Source organism: Molossus molossus, unplaced genomic scaffold (genome assembly GCF_014108415.1).
Source record: "Molossus molossus isolate mMolMol1 unplaced genomic scaffold, mMolMol1.p scaffold_m16_p_4, whole genome shotgun sequence".
In the NCBI taxonomy this organism is placed as follows: domain Eukaryota; kingdom Metazoa; phylum Chordata; class Mammalia; order Chiroptera; family Molossidae; genus Molossus; species Molossus molossus.
In genome coordinates, this window is record NW_023425377.1 from 74,491,418 (window position 1) to 74,505,659 (window position 14,242).

At 48.5% G+C, this 14,242-nt stretch overlaps 1 protein-coding gene across 1 annotated transcript in view; it reads right to left on the reverse strand.

Annotated features, from left to right (window-relative positions):
• Positions 1-13,706, reverse strand: part of LOC118615918 (complement C3-like) — a 29,957-nt gene extending 16,251 nt beyond the window's left edge. Inside the window, exons 1-21 of the mRNA XM_036241218.1 lie at positions 13,636-13,706; positions 13,287-13,494; positions 12,647-12,821; positions 12,407-12,477; positions 12,222-12,310; positions 12,064-12,146; positions 11,744-11,831; positions 10,730-10,832; positions 10,504-10,624; positions 10,118-10,233; positions 9,314-9,454; positions 9,024-9,233; positions 8,608-8,817; positions 7,887-8,048; positions 7,182-7,311; positions 6,195-6,275; positions 1,747-1,944; positions 1,451-1,559; positions 1,065-1,153; positions 829-968; positions 222-428 (exon numbers count right to left, since the gene is read on the reverse strand). Coding sequence (XP_036097111.1) covers positions 222-428; positions 829-968; positions 1,065-1,153; positions 1,451-1,559; positions 1,747-1,944; positions 6,195-6,275; positions 7,182-7,311; positions 7,887-8,048; positions 8,608-8,817; positions 9,024-9,233; positions 9,314-9,454; positions 10,118-10,233; positions 10,504-10,624; positions 10,730-10,832; positions 11,744-11,831; positions 12,064-12,146; positions 12,222-12,310; positions 12,407-12,477; positions 12,647-12,821; positions 13,287-13,494; positions 13,636-13,706 — 2,802 coding nt within the window. The remainder of the gene's footprint in view (positions 1-221; positions 429-828; positions 969-1,064; positions 1,154-1,450; positions 1,560-1,746; positions 1,945-6,194; positions 6,276-7,181; positions 7,312-7,886; positions 8,049-8,607; positions 8,818-9,023; positions 9,234-9,313; positions 9,455-10,117; positions 10,234-10,503; positions 10,625-10,729; positions 10,833-11,743; positions 11,832-12,063; positions 12,147-12,221; positions 12,311-12,406; positions 12,478-12,646; positions 12,822-13,286; positions 13,495-13,635) is intronic.
• Positions 13,707-14,242: the final 536 nt, after the last annotated feature.

Here is a 14,242-nt window from a genome sequence, read left to right on the forward strand (position 1 = left end):
AGAGAAGTTAAGTGAATTGCCTAAGGTCGCAGCAGAGACAAGATTTGAACCCAGGCCTGACTCCAAAGTTGTGAACTGGGGGCTCTGTCACTGAACTTTCAAATCGATTCTCTCACCTCACTCCCATTTGGGAGGCCTCTTTGTTGGTCCTGGGCCCACCTCCCATGATCACACAGGGGAAGCTCCATTGTGTGCACTAGCAGTGTGGGGGCATCCATTACCTGGACCAAGAGTGTCTTCTTCACATGGTCCTGGATCCCATTGCCCACGACCTTGACCTCCACATCCACTTTGCCTATCTCAAGTGGGAGAAGCACAAAAGGCACCATCTTGGAGGAGGTGGGGGGTATGACCACCACCTGGCGGAATGGGGTTCCTGGCTTTGATGCGCTGCACAGTGGCTCCTTGTGGGGGAACTCCACGCGGACCTGGGGCAGAGTGGGCAGTTGGGGGTCCTGATGCATGTGTGGCCCATGACCCTAGGGTCACAGTCCCCTCCTGCCCCAATCCTGAGAATCCTGAATAGGTAACAGTAGCATAGTGGTGGTTTGCAAAGACCCTGCCTGGGTTCAAACCCCTTCTGCCATTTATGTGCTGTGTGGTCTCAGAAAGCCCTTTAACCTTTCTGTGCCTCAGTTTCCTCATCTCTAAAGAATAATAATAGCACCTATCTGGTGGGGTTATTGTGAGGTTTAAATAAGAAAACACCTTAGAAGTTTTTTAAAAAGGCCACCCCTTTGCTGGCCTTTTTGTATAATGACACCCTCTATCTCCTTTATAAAACACACTGACATATTTTGGCAGGAAGGGGAGGGCTGGAGGCTTCACCTTGACCTGGCGGTTCATGAAATTGTACAGCACAGCTTGGATCTGGACCTGCTCATTCCTGACCACAGAGAAGGGCAGCTTAAGATCCACAAAGAACGATTTCCTTACTATCAGCTCAAAGGGTTCTGAGATGCAGAGACCTGGAACAGGAGACCATGTCGAAGTTAAGCAGATGCCCCACTGTCCCAGGGCTGGGCGTTTGCCCGTTCTCTCAGCATTGGGCTTGTGAGGGTCACCTTGTCCAGCCTTGAGGCTGATGGCCACAAACTGCCACGTGGTCATGGAATCTGGCATGTTCACAAGAATGTTGTAGTGGGAGATGCTCCTGGAAGTAGCAGGGTAGGGTGGGGGCATCACTGAGTTGGTGCTGCCTGGACAGAGCCTTTGTCCAGGAGTTATGATAATTATGGAGGGGTCAGTGGGTCATCCCATGAGAGACATCATCACTAGAGGGTCATCATTTTGGAGAAACAACTGGGATCTGTATTCCCATCCAGGGAGGTTCCTATCATGGGACTAAGCTGAGAACTCATTGTCACCACTGGGGTATTGGCCATGATGGACACCCACTGATTCATGGAAGGGCCAGGGACCAGATGTTGGACTTGGAGGGGGGTCCTACCGCTGTCCATTTTTGGGCAGAGTAAATTTCCTCCAGAGCCAACTTTCAGGGAACAAGGTCCGGACAGGCAGGTCATCAAAGATGTCTTCAAAGTCTTCCTCTTCATTCACTGCAGGGAGCAGATGTGGGTTGGGGTCTCTTTTGTATCTCTCCCTTGGTTGGCCCAGCAGGCTCTTCAGAATGGTTCTCCCACCCAATCTTCCCATGGCCCACATCTCCCCTTGTCCTGTCCCATGGCACTCCATGCCCCTTGGTGGAGGCCCCCAACCCCATGCCTCCTGCCGTGTCCCCCTCACTTGTCCCCAGAAGCAGCTGATCCTCCCGGGCCTCCCGAGTCAGGGCTTCAGACAGATGGCAGCAGCTCAGGAAAGCAGCGACACAGGCTGGCCCATGGCGGACATACCGGATCCTCTCCTCACATGACAGCCCCACTGGGTTCTCCCGGAGTCCAGCCTCACAGCACTTTTGCTCCAGCCCTGTCTGGAACTTGTTCACTGTGGGCCAGATTTAGAGGGATGAGGAGGGACTGAGCAGGACCTGAGGAAGCTGGGAGCCATCCACCTCAATGCATTGTACTTGGCCTCTATTTAGCTATAACTCTGGCAGATGCTGGTCCTGGGACTTTGCCTGTATCTTCCTCCTAAAACTTCACATCACTGAACCCATATGGTGAATTCTGATCAGGAAGCTGAATGACAGAGAAGTCAATTCATTGGCCTAGGGTGGCACACATCACGGTGGTGGAGCTGGGACTAGAATCCATGTGACTGCGGCTTCCCCTCCACTCCCCTTCCCTCCTTCTCCCTGTCCTTCTTATTTTTGACAGGTATTGGTAATGCCATGTTTATTTATAAAAGATGCCACTTTGACTCCCAATTTTCATTATGTGTTTTTAAAACTACATCACTGTAGGACTTCCGGTCAAGATGGCGGCATAGGTAAACGCAGTATCGCATCCTCTCACAACCACATCAAAGTTACAACTAAACTACAGAACAACCATCATTCAAAACTGCCTGAAATCATGCTGAATGGAAGTCCTACAACTACGGAATTAAAGGAGCAGCTGCAACGAGACTGGTAGGAGGGACGGAGGCGCACGGGCTGGTCCCACACCCATATGTGGCGGATAAAAATCAGGAGGCTACGTTGGCTGGGAAGGTCCTCCCTGAGGACTGAGGGGTCCCTGTCCCACACCAGACACCCTGCTCAGGGTTCCAGTGCCAGGAAGAGAATCCCCATAACTTCTGGCTGGAAAAACCAGTGGGAACTGAGGCTCAGGGAAGCTGACACGGTTGGAGCCCCAGGCATCGCCTCTTAAAGGGCCCGCGCAGGGACTTACTGGACTCCCTCCGTCTAAGCTTGGAGGGGAGGCAGCTCGAGGGGCGCCAGAGACATACAGGGAGGAACTGTGCTGTTTGGCATTGGAGCGAGGGCTGGAGAGGGGGCTTTCTCCGGGACAAATGTGCTGTCAGAGGCCTTTGTTCCTTTGATGAGCCCTTCCCTGGGGCGGCAGACAGCCACCATACCTGGGACTCCAGCAACCTGGCTCACATTGGTTGCCCCACCCTGGTGATTCCCTGAGGCCCCGCCCCATCCAACTTTCAGGCCCACCCAAGCTGTTGCACTTGCTTCACCATAGGATTGGCCTGTCTTGGATCCTGCTTCAGGTTTTTCCTAAATTCTTTCAAACAAGCAGCATCTGGTCTCAGATAGCCCCATACCTCTCGTTAAGTAATACATAGAAACAAACACAGGGAGGCAGCCAAAATGAGGAGACAAAGAAACAGGTCCCAAATGAAAGAACAGAACAAAACGCCAAGAAAAGAACTAAGCAAAATGGAGATAAGCAACCTAACAGATGCTGAGTTCAAAATACTGCTTATAAGGATGCTCAGTGAACTTAGTGAGGGCCTCAAGAGCATAAAAAAGGACCAGTCAGAAATGATGGATGCACAGTTAGAAATGAAGGAGGCTTTAATTGAAATAAAGAATAATTTACAAAGATTCAGTAGTAGAATACGTAAATTCAAGAAGCAAATCATTGATTTGGAATATAAGGAAGCAAAAAATGCCCAATCAGAACAGCAGAAAGAAAAAAGAATAAAAAAAATGAGGATAGTGTAAGGAGCCTCTGGGACAACTTCAAGCGTGCCAACATTCGCATCTTGGGGTGCCGGAAGGAGAAGAGAGAGAACAAGAAATTGAAAACCTGTTTGAAACAATAATGGCAGAAAACTTCCCTAACTTGGTGAAGGAAAGAGACATACAAGTCCAGGAAGCACAGAGAGTCCCAAACAAGATGAACCCCAACAGGCCCACACCAAGACACATCATCATCAAAATGCCAAAGGTTCAAGACAAGGAGAGAATCTTAAAAGCAGCAAGAGAAAAGCAGTTAGTTACCTACAAGGAAGTTCCCATAAGACTGTCAGCTGATTTCTCAAAAGAAACTTTGCAGGCCAGAAGGGAGTGGCAAGAAATATTCAGAGTGATGAAAAGCAAGAACCTACAGCCAAGATTACTCTATCCTGCAAAGCTGTCATTTAGAATTGATGGCCATATAAAGAGTTTCCCAGACAAGAAAAAGTTAAAGGAATTCATCACCACCAAACCATTATTATATGAAATGATGAAGGGTCTTTTTGAAGAAAAAGATAAAATATATGAACAAACAAAATGGCAATAAATACATATCTATCGACAATGGAATCTACAAACAAAATGAGCAGGCAGAACAGAAACATTCTCATAGATACAGAGAACATTTTGTTGGTTGCCAGATGGGAGGGAGTTTGGGGGAGTGAGTGAAAAAGGTGAAAGGTTTAAGAAGTACAAATTCATTGCTAGAATGACAAACCTCAAAGGGAAAGGGGTTGGGGGATGGAAAGAAATAAACCAAAGAACTTGTATGCATAACCAATGGACACAGACAATAGTATAGGAAAAGGTGGGAGGGGGGCGGGACAGGGGAGGAGAGGGTCAATGGGGGAAAAATGAGGAACATCTGTAATACATACAACAATAAAGATTTAAAAAAAAATACATCACTGTAAATCATGATGTCAAGTTGAATGCTTCTAAATAAGCAAACCAAAGGAATGCACTTGAAGATAAAATTATAACAATTTAAAAATCTTATTGTCTGTGATATAACATATCAGAACATCTATAGTTAAATAATATAACTGATCATTACCATACACAAAACAATAGTTTATATTATAAACTTTCCCCAGGTTAGTATGATTAAAAATTTTTTTTTCCTTTATTGATTTGAGAGAGAGGAAATGAGAGGGAGAGAGAGAGAGAGGAACATTGATGAGAGAGAACATCAATTGGCTGCCTCCTGCATGCCCCTTACTGGGGATTGGGCCCACAACCTGGGAAGGTGTCTTGACCAAGAATCAAACTGGCGACCTCTTGGTGCACAGGTTGACACTCAACCACTGAGCCACACTGGCTGGACAGTTAGTATGACTTTTTAATATTGAAATTAGAGTTGGGGTTTTATCTCAATTTTTATTAAATTTTACTTATTTTCCTTTTATTTAGATCCACCAAGTTGTTAGCACTGTTCAAAGAGACTGAAAAATCTGCCCTGGCTGGTTTTGCTCAGCAGTTAGAGTGTCCATCTGTGGACCAATGAATCAAGGGTTTGAATCTGGTTGAGGGCATGTACCTCGGTTGTGGTTTGTCCCCAGCCCTGGTCGGGGTCATGTGGGATGCAACCAGTTGATGTGTCTCTTACACATCAATCTTTCTCTCTCTCTCCCTCTTTCTCCCTCCCTCTCTCTCTATCTGAAGATAAATGGAAATATATCCTTGGGTGAGGTTAAAAAAAAAGAGAGAGACACTGAAAAATCTAACATTCATAAAATACAAGATTTTAACACCAACCAGTGGTGTCTCCCATCTTCCTTGAACTTCAGGCTCAGAGCTAGATGTTATCCATTAGTGCTTAGCACCGATTTCTCCTTTTGTCTATACTCCAGCCTACATCACAGAGGCCTGACATCTAAAAGCCACATTTTTGCCCTGGCCGGTTTTCTCAGTGGTTAGAGTGTCGGATTGCGTACCTGAGTCCCGGTTCGTATCCCGCTAAGGGCACATACCTCAGTTGCAGTTTGTCCCTGGCCCCGGTTGGGGTCCTGTGGGTGGCAACCACTCGATGTGTTTCTCTCACACATTGATGTTTCTCTCTCTCTCTCTCCCTCCCTCTCTTCCTCCCACTCTATCTGAAGATAAATGCAAAAATGTCCTCAGGTGAGAATAAAAAAATAAAAATAAAAGCCACATTTTCTAGACTCTCTTGCTGCTAGAATTCTGGATGGGATCAGATTCTGCCCCTGAGATGCTCTGTGAAAGAGAAAAAGACCATTTCTCCGGTAGCAGTAATAGCTAATGAGTGGGCCTCTGTCTCTGTGTGTGTTTTATTTTTTTAATGGGAAAAATGCCACGTTCCACTATCTATCCACCAGCCTCATGAGAAATATTGGCAGAACTTTCCTGAGATTTCATGCATTGCAAGAACTGCAAGGGGTGATCCTGAGTCCCAACAAACAGCTTTCAAACTTCCACTTCTATAGCCCAGTCAAATAACTTTGAAAGCAACAAATTTCTATGATTAAATCCCTCCCTCCCTGCTTGAAGTACCTGGAATGGTTTCAGTTTTCTGTTTTAAGCCACAATAAATATAGTAGGTTAGGAAGCCAAGAGGGGCACATGCAGCTTTGACTCTGACCTGCATTCCTCTTGGTCTCCATAGTCTTCAGGGAGCGGCGGCGGCGGCGGCTGGGAGGCGGGCTCTGGGGGCAGTGCCAGTCTGGGGGTCAGAGGGAAGAATAAGGACAATTGTCAAGATCATCATCAACACCGATGATGATGTTTATTTGGTGCTTACTGTGTGCTCAGACCTTTCTGTGAATCACCTAATTTTATTCCACAGGTACCGCTGAGTCAAAATTCACCACTTAAAAGCTATGTGGTCTTCAACAAGTTATAACCTCTCTGGGTATTACTTTCCCAGCTATGTAAACCAAGTACAATCAGAATTCTACCAATGGGATCCTGCATATAGAAGTACTTAGCACAGGGTCTAGCTTGTAGTAAATAGAAACTATTAATTGAGCTATTTATAGCTGAAAGAACACACTCCTAGTTGTCCCTAGTATCCATTCTCCTCCTCTTATCTGTGGCAACTGAACTTCCATCTTTATATATTACTCAGAATAAAGAGTCCATTTCCCAGTTTCCCTTGCACCTAGGTGGGGCCATATGACTGAGTTCTGGCTAATGAGATGTGAGAGAAGTGTCCTCTTGTTCCCTCTTCCCTGCTTCCTGCTGCCTGGAACAAGGTTCTCGTGAGATGCCATCTTGGAATACGGCAGAACAACAAGCTAGAAGGAGCCCGAGTCCCACAATGACCTCTGGATGGTTACTGAGTAAGAAATAAACTTCTATCTTATTTAAGCTACTATTATTTTGATCTCTGATACACATGGACAAACCTATATCTTAACTAACACAGGGTGAATCACTTGTATTATTATCCTCATTTTATGGACAGAGAAACTCAGACTCAGAGAAGAAATATGACTGGCCCATGTAAGTGTCAAGGACTTGGATTTTAGTCCATCTGTTTGATGCCAAACCCCATGTTCTTAACCGCTAGACAGCATTACCTTTCTCCCTGCCACTCTCCCGCCCCCTCCCACTCCCCTGCCTGTACCTAAGCTTGCCTGGGTGTCCATGCCTGTGCTCATCTTCAGGTCCAACCCAGCATCCTTGAACACAGCAAGCCTGTCTTTCCCACTGCCTGCAGTGCAGCCAATGTCCTGCTCCTCCACCACATCCCAGACCTGGGGGCAGGAGAGAAATCGGGACTTGAAGTCTGTATAACCCTCCAGGGAAGGTGCAATAGTGCACTGAAATTCCTGGCTTGAATAATAATTCTCACACTATCTTCCATTTATTGAGCCCTTACCAACCTGCCAATCTCGATGCTGTGCTCTAGCTACTTGAATCCTTACAACCACCGATGTTGCTCATTTTACAGTAGAAGATGAAACTCTAGCCCTGGCAGATTTGGCTTAGTGGTTAGTGTGTTGGCCCATGGACCAAAGAGTCATGAGTTTGAATCCCAGTCAGAGGCACATACCTCAGTTGTGGGTTCTATCTCAGTCGAGGTTGTTCAGGAAGCAATCAATTGATGTGTCTCTCTCACATTGATGTTTCTCTTTCTCTCTGTACCCCTCCCTCCCTTCTACTCTATCTAAAAATCAATAAAAAAATATTCTTGGGTGAGGATTAACAACAACAACAACAACAAAATCAATGGAAAAATATCCTCAGGTGAGGATTAAAAAAAAAAGAAGATGAAACTCCAGCTAGAATGTCCAGGCAAACTTTTGACCCCAAATCCACATGTTCTTACCTTCTTTTGTGTGAGCTTGTGTTTACTGTTCAAAACATAGACAGCCTTGTCCACGGCCACCAGCCCCACTGTGGCTTCTGCATCACCTGTCACCTTTATTTCCACCTGGCTGTTGGGTTCCAAAGAATTGAAGTCGTCTTCATTTTTTAAGCCAACCTTCAGCTGAGACAGGAAAAAGAGATACATCATAAAAAAGGAGCTTATAGGCTACCAAGGGACTTCCCCAGGTCCACTTTCAGGTTCACAGCTCTGATGGAGCATTAGGGAACTCCACTAGGTCAATCCCAACTCCACACATTTACTTGTGTCATCTTTACTCCTTAAGTTGAGTTTTTTTTTTTTTTTTTTTTTTTTATCCTCACCCGAGGACATTTTTCCATTTTTTGTTCAGGTAGAGTAGGAGGGGGAGAGAGGAACAGAGAGAGAGAAACATCGACGTGAAGGGACACATCGAGTGGCTGCCACCCGCACGACTGACCAGAGCCGGGGACAAACTGCAACCGAGGTACATGCCCTTAGCGGGAACCGAACCCGGGTCTCTCAGGACCGCAGGCCGACGCTCTAACCGCTGAGCCAAACCGGCCAGGGCTAAGTTGAGCTTTTAAAGCCACATCTCTTCCTCTTACACTAACCTACCTCTAGGCTGGGAGCCCTTGAACTTGGGCAGTCCCTCTCCCGAAGTTTATGATGGTTCTGTACAACTTCAAGAAGTTTGACTCACCGTCCCCATACATCTGTCATTCACATCGATCCATATGGAATCAGCCACCAGTTCAGGGTCCTGGCCAGTTCCTCTGGGCAGTAGATAAAAAGCCAGGATGCGGAAGGAGGGCAGCATCTCTGAAGTCACATCAATAATGGTTGATGTGTAGACACTCCCATGACTTCTTAACTGATTATTGGCAGACACAATATGACCCTTACTCAGGACCTTAAAAACAAGGAAGGTCAAGGATGAGAAGGGTAGAGCCAGCCCACAAAAGATGTCCTCAGTCCCTTTGCTTCAGTTCCTTGGCCTGAGCCCACCCCAAATGGTTCCCACCTTTACACCATTGCTCATAGTTCCTCCAATTCAGCTACCTAAGATTATTCCAGGGAAAGAATTCCTTGACCCAAGCCCTAGTCCTAGTCCCTCACCAGGATGGTGAAGTGAGTGATCTGCTCCTCGGTTGCAGGGTTCTCATGCTTTGTGTGGAGGCTCAACTGGAGGTGGCTGCCAACTTCTGTGCCAAATGTCTTCACCTCAATGTGCAGGAAGTTCCCTGAGCCATTCTGAGTTGAGTAAGGCCAAGCCGTCATCCTGGCTGATGCCTGATCCTCTGGCCGAAGAGCTTCATCAGTTTCCACCTGGGGAGATTGAAAGGCAACTAACTCTCAATTCTTTCAGTTTATACAACCCCACCATTTCTGCCCCATCAGACTGGTACCAGAAGAGGGAGCTGCTTCATATTTTCATCTGTGTTGATGGTCAGAATGGCTACCCCACTGTCTGTGGTGCGCTTTTTCTGGTCTTGGTAGCGAACGAAGATTTTGGAGGCTGGGGACCCATCAGGATTTGAGACGAAGACCTGGGGTAGAATGTGGGGTGAGACAAAGGACTGGCCAGGAGTGGCCTGGCATGAGAGGTGGGAACTGGGGATGCAACCTGGATAGGACTGCCTTGTACAGCTGTGCAAGCTGTGCACCGAACAACACCGGGGATACTCTTCATACTAGTCTTTATTGAAAGGCAACCCCTAGGGTGTTACAGTGCACAACCATATGTGGTGGCCCTGGGTATTGGTGTGTCCATGGGGTGAGGGTAGGGTGGAATTGGGGGTAGACATAGAGGAGACATGGAGGAGTCATGGAGGGCTTGGGGGAATACAGTAAGACTCGTACTAAAGTAATGCCCATCAGGCATCTCAAGGCCACCCCAAATGAATGTATGAGGAAACAGCATGCTTGCTGTGCAAATGTAGCCTCAAGATAAACCCCTAAGCACCATGTTCCAGCCTGACTGTGACTCCCAGACCCCCATAGAGAAATTACAGAGCTATCACTATACTTTGGGAAGAGTTGGATTAGGACTTGAGGAAACCTTGGGACTAATCTGGGGGGCATGATGGACTAAGCTCTCAGAAAGATGAGTTGTTGGGGGCAGGTGAGTTCAGTGTGGATTTTTATTTCCTGGGGGTCTGTTTGAGGGTGGGGCCCCTGAGTTCTTGGGTGGAGTGAACCCAGATCCTGACCCTAACATGGAAGGGCATCCCCGGCTTGAAATACTGGGGTGTCCTGATGAACTTGATGTTGTATGGGCTCCGGACAATCTTCACCCCTGAGGTCTCGGCCTGGACCATCTCACCCCCTGTGGAGACAGGGGGATTATGAGGTCTGTGGAGGAAGTTTAATTTCTTGGGGGGGGTGGCAGGGCTGCTGGTATGGGAGGTCCATCCTGGTGATGACAGGGAAAGTCAGTAACACAATTTTAACTCCTGCCAGCTCTTCTGGCATTTTCCCATTTCTCTGATGAGGAAACTGAGGCAGGAGGTTGCCTGAGGTCATGTGGGCAGAATGTCTGGGCTGGGCAGGAACACAATGTCTTGAACTCAGCCATGAGCCTGTGTAAGGGTAGCACCTGAGGAGAACACGGTGACGTTGACAAAGATTGAGGCCCCTATGAAGTCCTCTTCTGGACCTTGGAATGCGGCCATCAGCATGTCCTTTTGAAGGGAGACGTGACTCTGGCCTTTAGAGATCTGCTCTCAGGACAGGAGAGAGGAGAAGAGATGAGATGGTTTCTTGGAGAAGTGAAGGAGGGTTAGGAAGAGGGGGAGGCTGGGGAAGGGTCCAGACTTGTTTACCTCCACCCTCTGCAGGGAACTTTGAATGAGGATCCGGCGGGAGTCCAGCTTTACCCCAAAGATGGCTAGAGCATGTCCGTCCACTGGCTTGTTGAATATATACCTGGGGGATAAAGAGCCCAGGTATATATTCAACTGGTTCTGAAGTACCCACACAACCTCATGTGGCTGCAGATCTCACAGGGCTGCAATGATGCTGTGCAACTTTCAGAGGGGCAGAGGTGGCCCCTGGTTAGATGGTTTCATTTCTGACCCACAAAATTCTGAGAGGTGACCAATATATCACATAAAGCCTTGTCGGGTTGTAGATGTGGCTTGTGTAACCTCTTGAGATGCTAGAGGTAACTTGTACAAGCATATGGAGCCACACGGAAGTCTGGACAACCCGTGGGGTGGCAGAGGTGGCCTGTGCAACATGATAAAGCTTCAGGAATGATCTGTATAAGGTTAGAAAGTGGCAGACGTGGCCCTTACAAGGTCAGGTGGACAATGGCCTACTTAATCTCACAGAGTTGTGGAGATGGTCTGTAAATTCCACAAGGCAGCAAGTATGGCATTTGCAATTTCATAAATCTAAATAGATTTATGCCAAAGGCACCTGTGCAACCTTGTGGACCTTCAGAGATGGTTCAAACCATGAGGTGTGTTACACTCCATTAGGTAGACAAGGTGGCCTGTAACAACTTTAGAAGCCAGAAGGGATGGTCTGCATAATCTCACAGGTGGCAGATGTGTTCTGTACAATCTCAAGAATATCTCATGGGTGTCAGAAAGTACCTGTATCATACCCAAAGTGCTATAGAAGTGGCCCACTTCTGCCCTGGCCGGTTTGGCTCAGCGGTTAGAGCGTCGGCCTGTGGTCCAGAGAGACCCGGGTTCGGTTCCCGCTAAGGGCACATACTTTGGTTGTAGTTTGTCCCCGGCGGGCTCGGTGGGAAGTGGCCCACTTCTTACTACCCTTCAGTTTCTTGGTGTTCTTGGTCCTCTGGCCAGGCTAAGAGTAAGGGGACTCACCAAGCTTGGATTTCCACACTCAGAGCTTCATCACTGAGGTAGAAGAAGGTCTTGTTTGGGATTAGCCGGATCTCAAAAGAAGGGAGCACTGGGTGGAGTGAAGGCAGTGGACACCCTCAGCAATTCACCATCCTGCCCCTCATCCCCTCCCTATCCTACTCCTTCCCTGGTGACTCTGGCAAGCCCCAAGAGCTGAAACAATGGCCCTGTTCACCAGCACCCAGCTCAAGCCCTGGCACACAGTAGGTGTGGCACAGACCTCCTCTGCACCTCCAGCCTGTATCTGGCATGTCCCACCTGCCCCCTCTCCCCCCGCTCACCATACTCCTTCACGTCAAAGGTCGCTTTGAACTTCTGTTTGGCTGCACTTTGGTAACTGGCTTCGATGCTCCAGGTCCCAAGACTGAGGCACAGAAAGTTAGGAGAGATGAAGACTGAGGAGACCCTCCCTCCCTTTATCCCCAGGGCCTCCCAGCACCTGATGAGCTCTGGGAGGTAGAAGGAGCTCGAGAAGAAACCTCCATTGGCCAGAAGATCCTGGCTGATCACGGTGATCCCTTCTGGGTTCTGCGGGGATAGGGGGTAGGTGTTCATGCTCACAGGCTCTCAGCACATGATATAACCCCGGTGGCCAGGATCCACCCTGCCAACAGGAGAGGCCACCTTGATGTCCAGAGTGAATGTCCTGGTCACAGGATCCATCTTGTGGTTCACAGTGAACACCCGGTATTGAACTGGAGGATGAGGGAAGACTCTGAGTGTTAGATAGAATTTGAAGAGGGGGTGTAGTAATTATAATCTTGGGCAATGGGGAGACCTTGGGAGGTGGAATATGTTGGACATTGGGGGAGGCTGGCAGTGAGAGTCAGTGTCTGCCCCAGGCCAAGTGCCCAGAGGCTGTACCTATATGCTCAGGGGTGTAGATGGTCTTGTCTGTCTGGATGAAGATGTAGCCAGCATGGGGAGCCACCAGCACAACCTTTTTCATAGATGAGGAGGTGGAGGTGGGGGCCCAGGTTGCCCAAATGATGACATGCTGCTGCCCTGGTTGTGGGGGGTATACCAGGCTCTCGGGAATCTGGGGAGAGATGCCCACACTCCTCAGGCCCTGCTGGTGTCTCCATCCCTGGGAGCAAAGCCCTGGGCCAGATCTTGGGAGAGGCAATTGAATGGGGGCCCTCTGGCTCTGCCTTTGGAGTTTGCTCCTGCACCAAGACATCCCTCCAAACAGATATAGTCCAGTCCATGCTCCATTTTCCAAGTCACCAGCAGAGGACACTTTTTATTAATTAGCGCAGAGGCATTGTGTGGGCGAATTATGGCCCTTCTTGGAGCCTGGATTTAAGGAATTTGGGATTTCTAACTGGACAGAACGTAAGAGGAGCAATAAGTATATCCAAGCCCTGTGTCTTTTTTCTAGTGTTTTTTTTTTTTTTTTTTTTTTTTTGTGGGGGGGGAAGTCCCTCTAGAGTCTGTCCCTCTCCACCCTTATTGCTGGCCCAGAACCTCCCTTTGTGGCCACCCATCCTGGCCTGTCACCTACTGTCACAGACGCCTTGCACATAAAGTGGTTTTCTGGTGAGAGAATGAGCTGTCTTTTAGCCACCAATGTCTTCTTCATGAAGAAGTCCCACACAGTGAGGTTCACCTCGAGGGTCCCAGTAAGGGGCTGCCTGGAGTCCGAGTGAGCCTGTACGTGGATGTCCTCAGGGCTGCCGACCCGCAGGACTCGGGGGGTCACCAGGATATATCTGTCGGTAGACAAACACAGGGGCACAGGGGGATTCCAATGGGGGAGGAAACAGCAGAGACAGATGGGGTCCTATGCAGGGAGTCATGAAGATGACAGATGTGTAGGCAGTCAGCAGTTCCTCTTAGTTTCCCAGACTCACAGTGGCTCGGCATGGGTGAGGGGGGTCCCCAAGAGGAACAGAATCAATCCCAAGGACCAGGGCACGTCCATGGCAGTGGAAGAGTGATGTGGAGCCATGGCCACAGATGCCTGTCCTCTTGTCCAACTGAGCTTTGGTCTGTTTGCCTTAGCCTGTCCTGGCTGAGTTAATATTTAAACAGACAGATGTGGGGAGGGAATTCCCATTAACCCAATGGAAGCAGAGCAGGCTACTCCTCCCTTCTCAGCCAAGTCTCCTTTGGGGGCTGGGGACAACTGCATGGAGAACTGTTCCAGCTCCCTGCTTGAGAGGCCGAGTGGTAGGGGGCTGTCCTTTCCATGAGCCATGGGATCCTATCCTGAAGCCCCACCTTTGCCCAACAAGAAGTCTGGGCCATGTGGGTCAGGGCACTGGACTCAAGGCTTGATGGGGATTGGCCAGAAGGGGCAGGAGGAAATAGGATTGTTTCACCTCTGTCCTTATAAAATTGGCAAGAGTTTCTGGGAGCAGTGCAGGCATAATATATTCATTTCCTAATCACAGGCTGGAGTAGCCATCTGGTCCCAGGATCCACCATAATAGAACCTTCTGAGAAATACACGGGTCA